This window comes from Hyperolius riggenbachi, chromosome 3, assembly GCF_040937935.1.
Source record: "Hyperolius riggenbachi isolate aHypRig1 chromosome 3, aHypRig1.pri, whole genome shotgun sequence".
In the NCBI taxonomy this organism is placed as follows: Eukaryota; Metazoa; Chordata; class Amphibia; order Anura; family Hyperoliidae; genus Hyperolius; species Hyperolius riggenbachi.
Window position 1 is genome coordinate 201,382,551 of NC_090648.1, and position 17,191 is coordinate 201,399,741.

The 17,191-nt window shown below is 40.4% G+C and overlaps 1 protein-coding gene across 21 annotated transcripts in view; it reads left to right on the top strand.

The window, feature by feature from the left end:
• The window catches only part of TJP1 (tight junction protein 1), a 622,292-nt gene that overhangs the window by 561,117 nt on the left and 43,984 nt on the right, over nt 1-17,191 (top strand). For all 21 annotated transcript variants that reach the window (XM_068275550.1, XM_068275551.1, XM_068275554.1 and 18 more), the window contains 10 exons: nt 426-570; nt 2,819-2,952; nt 5,331-5,436; nt 7,168-7,318; nt 9,448-9,556; nt 10,542-10,761; nt 11,513-11,697; nt 13,692-13,787; nt 16,263-16,345; nt 16,732-16,942. In XM_068275550.1, the coding sequence (XP_068131651.1) occupies nt 426-570; nt 2,819-2,952; nt 5,331-5,436; nt 7,168-7,318; nt 9,448-9,556; nt 10,542-10,761; nt 11,513-11,697; nt 13,692-13,787; nt 16,263-16,345; nt 16,732-16,942 (1,440 nt within the window). The remainder of the gene's footprint in view (nt 1-425; nt 571-2,818; nt 2,953-5,330; nt 5,437-7,167; nt 7,319-9,447; nt 9,557-10,541; nt 10,762-11,512; nt 11,698-13,691; nt 13,788-16,262; nt 16,346-16,731; nt 16,943-17,191) is intronic.

Sequence of the window (17,191 nt, forward strand, 5' to 3'; positions counted from 1 at the left end):
CTTGAGATTCAAAAGGAAGGCTGTATACAGCCTGCTTGTGTATGGATGTATTTTCTATGTGTGGACATACTGTACATCAACCTACTTCCTGTTTTGGTGGCCATTTTGTTTGTTTATAAACAAACTTTTTAAAACTGTTTTTAACCACTTTTAATGCGGCGAGGAGCGGCGAAATTGTGTCAGAGGGTAATAGGAGATGTCCCCTAACGCACTGGTATGTTTACTTTTGTGCGATTTTAACAATACAGATCCTCTTTAAGTAAGAAATATCCTCTTGCTAATTTGGAAGCAACAGGTAACCTTTACAAATTACTTATGCAATTTTTAGAATTCTTTCACTGATGTTTTTCACTGATGATTTACACATGTTTTTATTTTTTTTAATTTAAATAAATTTTACTTAAACTGCATGTTTTTCTTAACAGACATTTCAGAAATCCAGTCGCTGACATCAGATCATTCCAACCGTTCACATGACCGGCCTCGCCGCAGCCGTTCACGGTCTCCTGACCAGAGATCGGAGCCTTCAGACCATTCCAGACATTCACCACAACAGCACAGTAACAGCAGGTGAGGGCTGCACTTCCACATACAAAAGTTTCTGAAAACTTTTTTCTCACACTAAACTAGAACATTTCAAATATTATTCTGTGCAGATCTAAAAATTGCAAACTCTTTCTTGAAATTTCATACTGTGCTAACTTTGACTGCAGGGCATATGTACGTTTTCTGCAGTATTCTCCATACTGAGCAAGTCTCCCTGACATATTGCAGATGTTGGGAATCTAAGCACGCTGTCAGAACAAATACACTTGCTGCAATAACACCTTTCATGACTCATGGGAAAATCAGCTATAATGTGGTACAAGTTGTCAACGAGAAACAAAGACAGATTGCCAGCTTAGCACCACAGAATCCCTGCACATTCAGGAGGTGGAATTCTTGCATTTACTGGTTACTGATGAATTTTTAGCTACAGACAGCATCACCCTTTATTACATTATGTAGGCTTATACATTTCATCTTCTTTTGCTGTAAATGTATAGTTTTTCACCTGCAAGAAGAAAGTACAAACGTCAGATGAGCGTTGAAACATTTGATCTACTTGTCCTAAGCGAGTTTTGGAAATAAGCCCCTCCCCCACCCCTGCATTTTTTTTAAATTAATTTGGCAGGAAGTCAGACATTACAGCTTTCATATTCGTTTTTTTTTCATCTTTCTTCTGTGTTATTTCTTTTATGGTAGGTTTCTTATTGCAAGGGGTATATTGCATTTTGCTTTTCCCGTTCGGTCAAGTTGGGCCATGAGTAAGGCTTCATTTGAAGCATAAATCTAGATAACGACATCGCTATACTTGTGTAGGAGACAAATCTGCTGCAAGCATACTGGAGGGAACTCTGGGTCACATGACTTTTTCAAAGGGGTTTTTTTTATAGTACAGCAGCATCACATATATAGGAAGAGTGATAAACTGTACATTTGGGAGAGCTAACTGGGCTTTAACTGCCTTGGAATGTACCCTTATTGGGAAATGCGGCAGTTTCCTAAAATATATATCTTGAGCACTTTATATGCAGTGAGAATTCTTTTTTGGGTAATTTTGTAATGGATGCAGTTTCCAGTAAATCCTTCCAATACATTATTGTTTTATCAGAAAAAATGTTGTGTTATGATTTAGTGTCTTAATATTAGTTTGCCTAGCAAGATTCATGCTTATTCTTATTGGCCTCATATTATATACAGTATAACAAGCCCATTATCTTTACAAGTGGTGTTATTAACATCTTTAGTGTGTTCATTTGCCAGCCCATTGTACCATACAAAACATTCTACCCTTGTTTAAAAAAAAAAAAAAAAAAATCACAATCCTTTATCTTTTTGAACAGGCCCGTTCCCTGTTGACTCTGACCTACTAGAAAAATGTTGTTATCTTTTCTGGAACATGCTTCCTGTAATTATAGTTAATAAAGGACAACAAGGTTACAAGCTGTCTTTTCAGCGTTCTGGCATAGCAAGCACTGTACAGCTTCTGAATACTGTAGCCAAGATAGATTTAATGAAAATATATTTGTGCAGGTGACTGGCAGTATAGTCACTGTGGCACTCCACCACTGTCTGGGGCTTCTTTTCCTGATGCAGAGCAAAGCAGGCTACTGTGCAAGTGGAGAGCTGCAGTGAGCAAAAGGGGAATGTCTGCTACCTTCATAGGATAACATGGTGGCTGAATGACTAGTCACGTGCCTACTCATAACTGGAACTTTCTACTATGGGTAAACTCATCCTCAGGTCAGAGCTTTTGTTCACCATCTTTGAAAGATATATATATATATATATATATATATATATATATATATATATATGTGTGTGTGGGACAGAAAATGAGACACCGCAATGAGAGCTCTTTTCCACTACCAATGATCTGCTTCAGAAAGCGGATCACAGCCATTTTGGCGATCGCGATGAGTGTGGCGATAACATGTAAATCGCGGAGCTCATTCCCCCTGGTGCACGTGGTTTCCCCCGATTCGTAATTTATTCGGAGCTGCATGATTATCGCTCCGTTTATGGAGCAATCACAGATAGTGGAAATTGTGGGATGCATCACTATTGCGCTTCCCAGTTGAAAAGAGCCCTAAGGCAGTTATGTGTTGACATTTCTCCCAGATGGGGACACACAGTAGCAGTGAAAGTCCAAATGAGGCTTTAGTGTGCTCCCAGCCTAAAGCTATACTCACATTTTCTTGTTCCTTCTTTTTCCTGGAATTAGACTAATGACCGCACCATCACCTTGCAACTGTGTTATTTATGTATTTTACAGCACGCGGAGTAAAGAAGATGATAGGATAGCAAAGCCTGGTGTATCTACACCTGTGAAAAATACAAACAGCGCCCTCGTGTCCAGAGCAGCAGAAGATCTAGAAAGAACGGAAAAACAGACGCCTCCTTTACCAGGTGATTAAGCGGCTCCTTCAATATCTTCATGCTCTGAAGTTGCAGGATTCCATTTAACAGATCACTGTCAGATGTAGTAGCTACTGCACTGGATGACAGTCCATTTAAGTGATGGAACTGAGTCAATGTTTGGGGACAGTGCAGCCTGCTAATTAATAATAATCCAGATGAGATCCTGACTGCAGGCCTGGCTGTATATGTTTGTAAAATTGCAGGACCACATACAGGCAGCTTATGCTGTGTCTATTCCAGTATGAAATTTGAGATTACAGAGAAAGCTGCTAGGTTCCCCTTCATCATTTAACAGACAAATATTGAAATGAAAGAGTACTAATGAATTCTTAATGCTTAATTTCAAGCTTGTGCTTATATACTGATAAGAAAAATGCCTTGTGCAGGAATATTTATAGTTGCTTGCCAGCTGTTAAAGCTGTTATATATTTATGTTCTGGCTATATTTTAAAGCCAGTTCCTGCTAAAAAGGTATGAAATTCACATATGTCTAGGACAGGTCATCCATTTTCTAAAGACAGCTAATAGTGATTTATGTGTCCTTTTTCCCATGAACCCTGGCTAAGAGATGGAACTTGGGATTAGTGCTTTTATGGCATGAGAAATAGATTTTGCTTTCATTGTGTTGCCAGTAAGTGCTGTTTTTGTATATTCTTTCTACAAAAGGAGTGATTTGCAACTGTCTGCATTTCCACATTCATGCAACTGAAGGTTGTGTACATTGTATTTGCAGAACTATACACTTAAAACTCCTAGAAGTGCTTGAAACGTAATTGGCATGAAATTAACATGAACCTGACAGAGGGATTATAGTCACAGATTCACAAATGCCCTTTGGACTTTGCCATGCTGGAATTGCTAAAATTGGCTAGCATGGATGTCGGTGTTCACCCATACTTTCAGCCAGCATTGAGAAACATTTTCTGGTATTCACTGATACTACTTAGATTGCTAGTGGTTTAAAGAGGGATAATCCGCCACAAAATCAAATTCCAATTCCAATTACTTACTGTTCTGTGTTTAATATGCAGCCTACAACCTTACCCTGCATTGCAAGCACTCCAATCTATTCAGAAATGTTTCTGCTGTAATAAATCTTATCTCAGTCAGCCTGGCTCTATTTTTGCCATTGCCAACGAGAAGGAAGCGCTTCATCACCCCTCCCACATTCCTGCTCCTCACTGATTGACTGAAGGCAGTTCAGTGAGCTGCTGAAATCTGTTTACAAAGCTATGACAGTGCAGTTTCTTGGAGGAAATTACATCAGGATTGGTTTCAGTCAGCTTATCATGGAAAATTCTAGGAACAGAATTCTTTATTTACTATATAAATTTAACTGAAATCAAGTCATAAATCTACTTATAGGTTTTAATTTTTTTCCGTGGGATGTCTGACCCTGCTGCTTTAACGTGTGTTTGCATACCTTTCCCATTGACTACTATGAAGGGTTGAATCACTAGTAAGTTCCAATAGAATGCCTGCAAGAGTGTGTTTTTTTTTTTTTTTTTTTCTTTTTCCTTTTTGAAGCACCAGCCAGCACCATGCTTGAGTTGTGAACTAATGTCATTCAGGACAATGCGTTTCACAATGGCCTTGCATAAAGCACTGGCAAGCCCAGGGTGCCAGGAATCACTTTCAGTAATTCCGTTTATTTAGGCAAGGGCTGAGTGTTTGGTTGTTGGAATGTCAGTTATGTAAACCACAGATTCTTTTGTATTACTACACTGAACTTACTCTGCCATGTGCATGGACGTTTACCCTAAAATAAATGTGCCTAGTTCACCCCATTGCGTTGTGTAGCCATGCTTTGAAAGAATTGACTATAGACCTTTCCAGACATTTTTACTTAGTGCAATTCACTTTAGGCATTCAAAAGTTACAGTGCAACAAATGGAGAAAAAAAAAATATGCGCGTTTCTAGGTGTTGAAGGCTTTTTTGCTACACTGTGGCTTGTTTATATACTGGCTCAGATAGCAATTTTATGTCTACATGCAACTAATTTATTTCCAGCACAGGCAGCACAGTGGCGTAGTGATTATTACTCTCGCCTTGCAGCGATGGCTCCTAGGTTCCGATACCAGCCAGGGCACTATATGCACAGAGTTTGTATATTCTCCCCATGTCTGTGTGTGTTTCCTCCAGACACTCCTGTTTCCTCCCACATCCCAGAAACGTACAGATAAGTTCATTAACTTCCCCTAAATTGGTGCTAGACATATGAGTATGCTAGGGATCAGATTGTTAATCCCTCTGAGGGCCAAGATCTACTCTGTGGAAGATGTCGGTGCTGTATAAATACTAAATAATGTACAATTCTGTAATGTCATATTAAGTTGTTTTAATGTTCTTGTGTTTCCCCCTTTAGAGCCAAAGCCTGTGTATGCGCAGTCAGGGCAGCCTGATGTTGATCTTCCTGTTAGTCCATCTGATGGGCCGTTCCCTAACTCCACACATGAAGATGGCATGCTACGGTAAAATAGTCTGTCTGTCACTGAATTACCAGTGTGACTTATAAATAGAAGCACAATTTTATGGTAGTTTTATCCAATTTGCAGATTGAAAATGAGACAATCAAATTCTTCTGCTGTGGCATTGGATTAATTTGTTTTGAAAGCTGCATAAAGTTAGTGTAAAAATTTGTTTCTGATAATTAACCATCCCTAGATATATATTCTAACTGTTGCATACAAAGAAGACCGCTTTGCCCCTATGAGGGTAATGCTGGGCATACATGGGTCGATCCGGCGGCCGATTAGCCGCCGGATCAACCCCCGCCGCGTCCCCGTTAGTTCGCGTGGATCGATCCCCGCTCGTACGGTCCTTATCAGCCGCTCGATTCCCTGCCATTGTCCGCTGTCGGGAATCGAGCGGGTGCGGGTCGAGCGGCATGATTGGGCCAGCTGATTATTATCAGCTGGCCGGATCAGCTGGTCGATACACGGTACAGAAACGTACCGTGTATCCCCAGCATAAGAAAAGAAGGAAAACAAAACCTTTGTGTTTTGCCAAAGAATGATCTAATATTCTAAGCCAGTTTAATAATGGTAGGCATCTGTAATCTACAGACACTCTCTAGAAATGGATAAATCTATGTCTTTTCTTCCCTGTTAAGTAATGGAAAAGCACCAGCCAGTATAAAAATATTAAGGAGCAATAAAACAATGCATAAAAATGTAGATCCATAAGAAATGATCAATGAACAAGGTGATGCCTGACATCTCCTCATGTAATGCAGAACGGTTTGCTCCCAGTTGCACCAAATTGTTATACTGCCTCTGTGAGGAATACATTTAAGTGGAAGCACCATGTTCCCTCTGCAGTGTAGGCCATTTAGTCCACTAGGAGATTGTTTGACCTGTGCTTGTGAATGAGAGAACTGCTTCCAGTTGCTGCTGTGTGTCTTTTGTGTGGTAAATAGCCAGCAGGTCTTCTAAAATGCACACAGGGAGTTTTCTATTCTTCTTTTTCTAGTGGCTCCTGCCTAAAGCGTTATGCTCCCAGCCTGTGACTTGCTTTGTGAATGGGATATTAATCTGTGTGTCCCTGAGATGTCAGTCCAAGTCACAGAGGAAAGCAGCATTATTTTCCATATGGTCAGCATAGAATCCAAAAGCCTGTTATTAGAAATTGTTTTCATTATGTCCCGAGCTTTTGCTCAAAATTCACTTTGACCCACAGTTTATTCTTGGATCATATCACAGGGATATCTAGATTGAACAGAGAAACAATTGTCCATGTACTTAAAAAGGACCTGAACTCAGAACCCCCTCTCTGCTGTAAAAGATAAGCGGCAGCATAATATCATTTTAAAGAAAAATATTTGTTACAGCTTACAGAACCCCTGCAATAAATCTGCAGTGACTACTTCCTGCTTTCATGGAAGCACACAAAGGGTTAACAGTTTTTTTTTTTTTTTTTTATTATAAATACTGCATTCTAAGACAAACACTAGCCTGCACACCATTTAGTGTGAAAGTCTTCTTATTTGTGTAAAACGATGAGAAAATCAGGTTTTCTTCAATAATCTGCCTATTTGTTATAGGGAGACAGGACTGATAAACTCAGTAGGAGGCGTTGAGCTGCTATACTCTTATCTTTTGACATATTCTGTGATACTAAGAAAAAAATATATAAACTTCTGTGTTAATTCTGTTGAAACCTATCCTATTTGTAAAAGCATTCATGTTCTGTATGTCTTGCAGGCCAAGCATGAAGCTTGTGAAGTTTAGAAAAGGGGATAGTGTTGGGCTCCGGCTTGCAGGAGGAAATGATGTCGGTATCTTTGTAGCTGGCGTGTTGGACGACAGTCCTGCAGCAAAGGAAGGCTTAGAAGAAGGCGATCAGATTCTCAGAGTAAGTAACACGGGAGGTGGTACATTGTGATAGTGCATGGAGAGACCTTCCTAATGCGTCACACTAATAGAGCCTTCACCAAGCAGTGCCAGGTCAGAGTACTGCTTTATCATCCATTTCTGAACCTTTCTCCTACACACGGAAATAGAGGTTTTCTTCCCCTACAGGCTAAATAATATGCATGTAAGTATTTGGATTAAGATAACACATAGAATTAAATTAGGTTTTACCTAATTAGTATCCCTCTGCTGTGCATTACAGTAATTAGGCATTACAGTCTCCAAACAGACAACTGACAGGTTCTAGCCACATGTTCTCTGAGGTGAAAGTAAGCAGATGAGATGAGCAATTCTATCTATCCTCCTACTCCTAAAAATTACTTTTTAAGGATTCCACTGTTTTTGTTTCCTGTGTATCAGCTAAAAAATGTTTGATGTTTTGCCTAATATGACTTATACAGCGTTTCAGTGCCCCAGAAGCTAAAATATCTGTAGACCTTTTGTTTTTTTATTTATTAACTCTACCCTGCACTCAGGAGCTGCTGTCTGCCAGAAAAGAGTTTTATGGCTGTAATTTATCAGTGAGGATTACACTATAGTCCGACTAGCTACCGACTGGAGAGAAACTGTCACTTGCATACCTGATTCTTCATGCAGAAGAAGAAAATAAACACAGTATAGTTATTTGTAGAATAGAGGAGGTGAGTGGATTGCATTGGCACTGCGGTCTGTGAAGCCTGGAGCATGTGAATGGGCACTGGAAAGTGCTGCCAATATGCCACTTCAGCGTGCTCAGATCAGTTGTATAATGTGTCTTGCAAATGTAGAGAGTGTGGTGGGTCAGCACTGCTGTGCAAGCTGTTTATTCATGTGCTCCTCAACATGTATTCAACAGCAAAAATGTCAAATCTGCCAGTTATTAATTAGCACAATTTCTGAGTGCATGACATGCATAAAGCAATGTAAGCTTTAGACTGAACACGTTTCTAAAATTACTCCTCCGTGGAAGTGCAAATGCACAAAACGGCTACTTGTCCCACGCACCCACCGCAAGCCACTATCTATATACAGGTATGTGTGATGTCACGTTTTATTGGATATGTGATTACACGTTGATGAGCACATGATTAAATAGATTGCACAGCAGTGCTGACCCACCACGTTCTTTCTCAACAATTCATGATTATTTGTATGCTTGGCACTGTACATACACGTCTATCTCATCATGTCACCTCGGGTTCCATTTAGCTTCATTATTCATGTTGCCTTTGGAAAGATAGGGCACAGCCTCCACCATTACATTAAATACTGAGGTGTGTCTCCCAACAGACAAGAGTTTATTGCACATTAACAACAACTTAATGGCACATAATCATTATATTATGCAGTCATCCCAGACTGACCAGTATTTGCAGGCGAGTGCAGATGTTATCTTTTCTACCATTAATTTCTCAAAAATACCGTGTAAACAGCTTTGTTCAGCATTCTAGGGTTTTCTTCCACATTAGTTGGAGTAACCTTGGACGTGTTCAGCCGAAAGCTTACATTCCTTTATGCATACCATACACTCAGAAATGGTCCTAATAAATAACTTTTTGATATTTGTTTGCTGTATGGTCCCTCCCATGAATGCTACAGACAGACACAGAACATTTATATTATGCTTTTCTCCTGGCGGACTCCAAATGCCAGAGCTCCCGCCACTAGGGCATGCTCTATAGGCAGTAGCATTGTTAAGGAATATTGCCCAAGGTTTCCTCACTGAATAGGTGCTGGCTTACTGAACAGGAATAGCCCTGGTATCCTGAGTCAGAGGCAGAGCCTTTATCCAGTTCACTATTAATCAACAATATTCAAGTGATTTGGGATGAAGATAGGTTATCTGTAGCGGCAAGTGTGACCGAGCTGCAGTAAAAACCCACTACACAGTGGAGGCAGCAAAATATTTTGTGTATTTTGGTACACTGCAGTATGTTGCCTCAGTTCATATTAATGGATTGGTGATTATCTGCTTGGAATAGCACTGATCACGTCTCGCTATGTGTGTGGCCATCATTAGCCTTCCACAATTTGTACAATGAAAACGGTAAACTCCTTTTCACTTGCTAAGATGCATATTGTGTTTAACAGGTAAATAATGTGGATTTCACAAACATCATTCGAGAGGAAGCTGTCCTTTTCCTCCTTGATCTGCCAAAGGGAGAAGAGGTCACAATCCTGGCCCAAAAGAAGAAAGATGGTTAGTGATTTTAGCTAGTCATGTCTATTATGCTTTTAATGTTATATTTTAGACATAGTAGCTATGCTAAAAAAACAGCCTTCAACTAATTTACTGTAAGTCGTTGCATTAGAAATGCTCAAGGGACGTAAAGCAATTTAAACAAATCCATGTCTCACTCATTAATTATGCTGATTGGAAATGTACTTTGTACTGAAGAAATTGAGCCCCTGTGAACTTTGACTTTTTCTCTAGTTTTGCTTAAAGCCAAACTTCTTGGTTGTACACCAATCGGCCACAACTTCGGAACCACCTGAATAATATTTCATACATTCCCCTTGGGTTTTTATAAAGCTCTGACCCATTGAGTGATGGATCCTACAAGACCTCAGAAGGTGTCCCCCAGAATTGTAGCAACAGATCCATAAAGTTTCTCTGTCAATGTAAATAGTTAATGTTATTCATTTCACATGTCAGGGATTTTCATTTCTGACTTATTGATTTATGGTTTCTATTCTTGGAAGCATGTTTTTTGGAACATAGTCTTGGATGTATTGTTGTATATCTTATCCTTGGGCGCAAGGTTTCTTATCTTATCCTTGAATGTATGTCTTCCAGTCCTATCCTTGGATGGATGTCTTCTGATCTCATCCTTGGTTGTAGAACTCCCAGTTTTATGCTTGGATGCATGGTTGTCCAGAGTGTAGTTTCTGTTATTATCCTTGGGTGTATGACTTTCAATCATATTCATAGATATCAGGTCTTTCAGACCTGTCCTTAGATGTATGGTTTCTGATCTTATCCTTGAATGTGTGATTTCTGCTGTTTTTCTTGGATGTATGAATTTTAATATCATTCTTTGATATATAGTTTCTAACCGTATATTTGGATCTGTGGTTTCTAATCTTATTGTTAGGTCTATGGTTTATCTTTGCCTTATAATTGACAAATGTGAGTCAGTCTTACGGATTTTCACCATGTTTTCCTATGTTTTTGCTTCTTTCAGTTTACCGTCGAATTGTTGAGTCAGATGTTGGGGATTCCTTTTATATCCGAACCCATTTTGAGTATGAAAAAGAATCTCCTTATGGCTTAAGTTTCAACAAAGGAGAGGTGTTCCGTGTAGTGGATACACTTTACAATGGGAAACTAGGTTCATGGCTGGCTATTAGAATTGGTAGAAATCATAAGGAAGTGGAAAGGGGGATTATTCCCAACAAGAACAGGTAAGTGAAGACTGAAGTTATATATTTTTGGAGTGCACTCTTATTTCTATTATCTGTCTCAGTGAGTACACAGTTAGGGCTATGGCCCACAACAAGTGCTGTCAATCAGTCACTGGGGATTGGACAAAGCGCTGCAACAGTGGGTAGTAAGACACTTCAGTAGTGGGAAGCCTCTAGATGGACCAAAGGTTTCCTTTCCCAGATCCTTGTAAAAGCCACTGTTCCAGAGCAGAGTTCTTCTTCATCTGGTCGTGCTCACTGCTGTGGATGAGTCCGCACTGGGCATGCGTGAGTAAGGTCCATGTAAACCCAGTGGAACGAAACTGCTCATATGCTGCTTTTTTTCCTCTGTGCATGAGCACTTCTACTGGGCATGCACGGACCGGGAAGGTTCTACAGCCAGGAATGCAGCCAGAATAAGTCTATTCGACAAGCTGGAATGGTGGGCTGTAGGACTATCCGGGAAGCCTCTGAACAAACCAGTTTTTCTACTTCTGAGGAAAGTATCTAACTTTTTTTTAATTCCCCCCCAGACTTCAGCTGTACTATAAAAGTGTTGAAAACAGTAGTTACAACATTCCATAGACAAAAGTTTTATTTTTCTGCCTAGACTTGGGCTTTTAGGATTATGGTGAACAGACAGCTGAGTTGCAGACTGTGGATAGCCAGGCTGAAAAGGATTGCAATCCAGTGTTATCGAAGGTCAGAAAAATCCCCTCTGGTTAATGCATGTCTTCTATTCTCTCCTCAGAGCTGAGCAGCTGGCCAGTGTGCAATACACTCTCCCCAAAACTGCTGGCGGTGATCGCGCTGATTTTTGGCGGTTTCGAGGACTCCGTAGTTCTAAGCGTAATCTCAGGAAAAGCAGAGAAGATCTCTCTGCCCAACCTGTCCAAACAAAGTTTCCTGCATATGAAAGAGTGGTGTTGCGAGAAGGTATTTACATATTGATCTCCTCCCCTTCTTAAGTTATTTATTGACTTTGTCATACATAATCATATAGTTGCCTTCAAAAGTTTGTGTTCAGTTTAACAGTTTTTTCCCCCCTAAAATCAACTCTATACACGGTTTCTACCGCACTCTGGAACCTGGTGTCTAGGTACTGAGCTTCTTTCAAATGGTGAAGCTTTGTGCTTTTCCAATACTGAACTGTACTTTTATTTTAGACAGTTAGGAGATGGGATCATTATTCTCAGTTCTGCTATTGAAAGGAAATCATGAAAAAAAACCAGCACCTTGGGGTACTTGCCTCAGGAGGGGGGATGCCTCTGGATCCTAATGAGGTTTCCCAAGGCACACAACACCATGGCTTCCTGGATAGCTTCCAGCGGGTGGGGTAATGAGAACAATGCACTTTTGACAATGCATTGGGGATACCTACTCCTGCTAGATTCTCAGCAGAGACTGCTCCAGTTGGCCGTCTCAGTGGTAGAGACTCTAGTATGCAGTACTGGCCTTTATGCTGGGCATACACGGCTGCAATTATGCGCCAGATCGAGCCGCTGGCTCGATGCCGGCGCATCCCCACTCGTACACGCGGATCGATCTCTGCTCGTCCCCGCGGGCGGCTGCTAATCAGCCGCTCGTTTATTCTATTGTTCTCCCCGCCGGTATCGAGCAAAGTATCAATCCGGCGGGGTATTGGACAGGTCGGATATTATCAATCGAGCCATCAGGCTCGATTGATAATCCTCCCCAGCAGCCGTGTATGCCCAGCATAAGAGTAGAACACAAAACGGATGTTCAGTGTGAACCTTGCTTGTTAATTATTGTGTGGATAAGCCATGGCTTGGTTAACCAAGAACCTTCTGACATACCAGTCCCTATCACGTTTTCAGAAAATGTTTAGACAAAGAGTCAGATTTGATTTAAAGAGACTCTGAAGCTAGAATAAATCTCGCTTCAGAGCTCATAGTTAGCAGGAGCACGTTTGCCCCCGCTAAACCGCCGCTATCCCGCGGCTAAACGGGGGTCCCTTCACCCCCAAACCCACCCCTGCAAAATCTACAACCAAATTGATCGTAAATTTTGCTCTTCCTTTAGGCAGGGCTAACGGCTGCAGCCCTGCCTCTCAGCGCGTCTATCAGACGCGCATCGCCGCCTCTCCCCCGCCCCTCTCAGTGAAGGAAGACTGAGAGGGACGGGGTAGAGGTGGAGGTACACGTCTGATAGACGCGCGGGAGGCAGGGCTGCTGTGGTTAGCCCTGCCCCAATGCGGAAGCGCTCCCCCGCTGCACGGAGGGGATTTGGGGGTGAAGGGACCCCCGTTAAGCCACGGGAAAGCGGCGTTTTAGCAGGGGCACACATGCCCCTGCTATCTATGAGGTCTGAAGCGAGATTTATTCTCGCTTCAGACTCTCTTTAAAGCAAAAGCAGATTATACTACAAGAAATAAGTAACATTATACATTAATGAACAATGGGGTGTTTTTCATGATAGTTGTGTTTTACTCGCCATGATACAATCATATCGTATTAAAATGTAAAGGATTTTGTTTTGCCAGCCTGAGACTCTTTTAAAAGAGAATTGCCAAAGATTCCATGACCACAGTGTTCTGAATTCCATTATTGCTGCAGTTGGCCCAGTGAATTTATATATCAGTGCCAATATCTTAGGCCCTGTTCCCACTGCACACACTCCAATCTGCTTTTCAGATCTCATGGGATTGGGAAATTGTAATGACTTGACCTTTCACATGGAAAGCACTTCTTGCTGTTCCCACTAGTGTCATATGATTCTTGCTGAATTGCAGTCACCCCCCCCCCCCCCAACCTTCTTCCCCCGGAGTTTTGCTACACCAAGGTGGGAACAGTCCACTGTGATCGTCTTTCAAAGAACGTTACATGAATTGTTCAGTTTATTCTGTAAAAGTGCTGCAGAACAGTCAGTGCTGCATAAAGCATGATAACTGTAAACGTTATCTTTTCAAGCTGGATTTCTCAGGCCTGTTGTTATATTTGGTCCCATTGCTGATGTTGCACGAGAGAAGCTGGCAAGAGAGGAGCCAGATATTTACGAGGTGGCAAGTAAGTTGCTCTTTGTAAATTTTTCAGTACTGCATTTCAGATGTCTTCTTATTTATGGTTTTATAGCAAAGTGAGTGTTCTTCTGCATTCCTACATTCCCAGCTTCATAAAATGTATTTCATATAGTTACTTTGTGACCTCAGTCTCATTGTATAGTGTGTAGCTTAAAATGGGATGAAACTCCCACTGGAAAACTTCTGTACCCATTTCTAGGTAGAAAAATAGTTTAAAATTTGCCATTTTTCATATCCAGCTTGTACAGGTTGATCCTGCTGCTGGTCCCTAGCAAGCACACTGTGCTGGGCAGGCTGAGGCTCTCTGCCAGCATACTTGCACTACTTGCTGCTTTTCTGTTGTGACATTTGGATGCCATATGCTTAAAGGACATCTGAAGCAAGAGGGATATGTAGGCTGCCACATTTATTTTAGTTTAAGCAATACCAGTTACCTGGTTATCCTGAACAGACATGCAGCAGATCAGGTGTTTCAGACATTCAGATCTGACAAAATTAGCTGCATGCTTGTTTCTACTGTTATTCAGGCACTACTTCAGCCAAATAGATCAGCAGGAGTGCCAGGCAACTGGTATTGTTTAACCTCCTTAGCGGTAATCCTGAGTCAGGCTCTGGATGGAAATCCACAGCTCAGAACGGTAATCCTGTGCCTGGTGAGTTAAATGCAGAAGCTGCTGCAGATCCTGCTGCAGAAATAATTACACGGTTTTCAGACCCTAAATCTGGAAATAATCAACGCCAGAGAGGTTAAAAGGAAATGTATATGGCAGTCTCCATATACCTCTCGCTTCGGTTGTCCTTTAAAGCCTATGTCTATTACTAACACTGGCTTCCTGCATGATCACTATATAGACTGGATTTGTGCTCTACTGATACAGAATCCCTGTGTGGAGCTTTATATTGTGCATAGTGCTTGCATTATACCAACAGTCTTCACATGATCCCACAATTGCTATCTTTGAAATCCCACAGGTGTCTTTATGGCTGTTGTGTGGCATAATTGGCTTCTTTGTCTAGTATATTACACATCCCCCATGTGGACATAGTCCTTGCCCCATCAATAAGATGCCTTGAGTATTTCTTGTTAACATTAGTGCTTTGGGGTGTTTTTATGTTTATTCTACCTTTATTTGATATATAAATAATAAATCTTGTGATATTAAAGAGAAACTGTAACCAAAATAACATGAGGAATATTTTTTTTTATTATTCAGTTAGTTTATACATTTTTGCCCATTTTTTATATAACGTATAATTGGGTATCCTGAATAATTTACTGTTTTCTACTATATGTCGTTACAGTTTCTCTTTAACCAGTTCGGCCTATCTGGACGAGCTTCCTCGTCCAGATAGCCACTGCCCCCGCTGCCCGCCGCTAGCTTCCCGATCAGTGAATGGGAATATAATTCCCATTCACCGATCTAACTTCCCCGCAGAAATACCGACGCTTTCTCTCCAGAGAGTGCGGTATTTCTGCCCCCAGGAAACATCTCCCCAGCATTTTAGTTCCTGGATGCGAGATCGTTCGCATCCAGGACTTTTTCCACTGTGGCCATCTTGTGGCCAAATAGTAAACTGCACCAACATACATTTTTAATAAAAAAATTATTTTACATTTAAAATCAGCAGTTTCCCTCCCACACCAAAAATTACCCACATACACTTTTTTTTTAATTAAAAAAAAAAATACAATAAAAAAAAACCAAAAACAACAGTTACCCAAGGGTCTGAACTTTTTTAAATATGCATGTCAAGAGAATATGTTATTATATTATTTAAAATTATAAGCTTATAAATAGTGATGGACGCAAATTGAAAAAATGCGCCTTTATTTCTAAATGAAATATCGGCACCATAAATTGTGATAGGGACATTGTTTAAACGGTGTAATAACCGGGACAGATGGGCAAATAAAATACATGAGTTTTAATTACGGTAGCGTATATTAATTTCAAACTATAATGGCCAAAAACTGAGAAATAATGAATTTTTTTCATTTCTTTCTTAATCTTCCTGTTAAAAAAGATTTAAAAAAAAAAATTCTTAGCAAAATGTACTACCCAAAGAAAGCCTAATTAGTGGCGGAAAAAACAAGATATAGATCAATTCATTATGATAAGTAGCAATAAAGTTATAGGCAAATGAATGGGAGGTGAACGTTGCTCGGATGCATGAGATTTTCGGACTGCGGTGCTGAACCGGTTAATAGAATATGTTTGAGCTTCTGTATGTAACCTTTTTTTTGTCTTCTGAAAATGTTCTTTATTATGCAATATTTACAAAACAAGGCAATGGGATTAATAATGCCGTGGTGGCATTTTGAATCATTTAATCACACTAATGCTATGATTATAAAACAGAAGGTAAAGCATTAAGTCTGCAAATTAGAAATGATCTGCAATAGGTATTACATCTTCATGACTTCACATTTAAGACTCCATGTAATTGTTTTCCTCTTTAGGAAGTGAACCGAGGGATGCAGGTACTGATCAGCGCAGCTCTGGGATCATTCGTCTCCACACAATCAAACAGATTATTGACAGGGTGAGTGATTAATACAATAGGAGGTTTTGAAAAATGGCTTGAGTTGGTTATCTTTCAATGCACTGGACAGATTGACTAGCACCTGGGTAAGATTGATGCTAGCTGATTAGGCATTTAAATTTCACAGCAGATCGATTTCAACATTTTATCAGAAGCTGCGGAGTAAAGAAATTGGATTACGTTGGGAGTGTTTTGCTGCCCTGGTGCCTTGCATATATTAGTTTTTCCTTTTAAATATCACCTAAGCAGTATGGGAAATCCTATTACCCCATGTGTGGTGTGAAGTTATATAGGTACTGATGAAAACCTAACCTTCGCTATACTTGTTATACAATTCTAAAGTTAGCCTATATATTCCGATTACTGATTTGTTGCTGTTTCCACAGGATAAACATGCACTGCTAGATGTGACCCCAAATGCTGTAGATCGTCTGAACTATGCACAGTGGTATCCAATTGTAGTGTTCCTTAACCCTGACTCCAAGCAGGGCGTCAAAACTATGCGAACGAGGTTATGCCCTGAATCTCGCAAAAGTGCCCGAAAACTTTATGAACGTTCACATAAACTACGCAAAAATAATCATCATCTTTTCACAAGTAAGTAGCAAATAAGATGTGTAAGTGGATGTTACTGCACTGTTTGCAAGCTGAGTGGTTGAAAACTCATGACCCTGTAAACCAACTCCGAAAATTTTCACATGCCACCTCCACTCTTGCATTGCTGCCTTAGTTCACCCTTAACTTTTATGCATTCAATAATCACAAATTATAAAATGATGCATAGCAAAGAAGTTTACAAAAATAATTCGAAACAGTTGAAAACATTTTGGCAGTATAGACCATCAG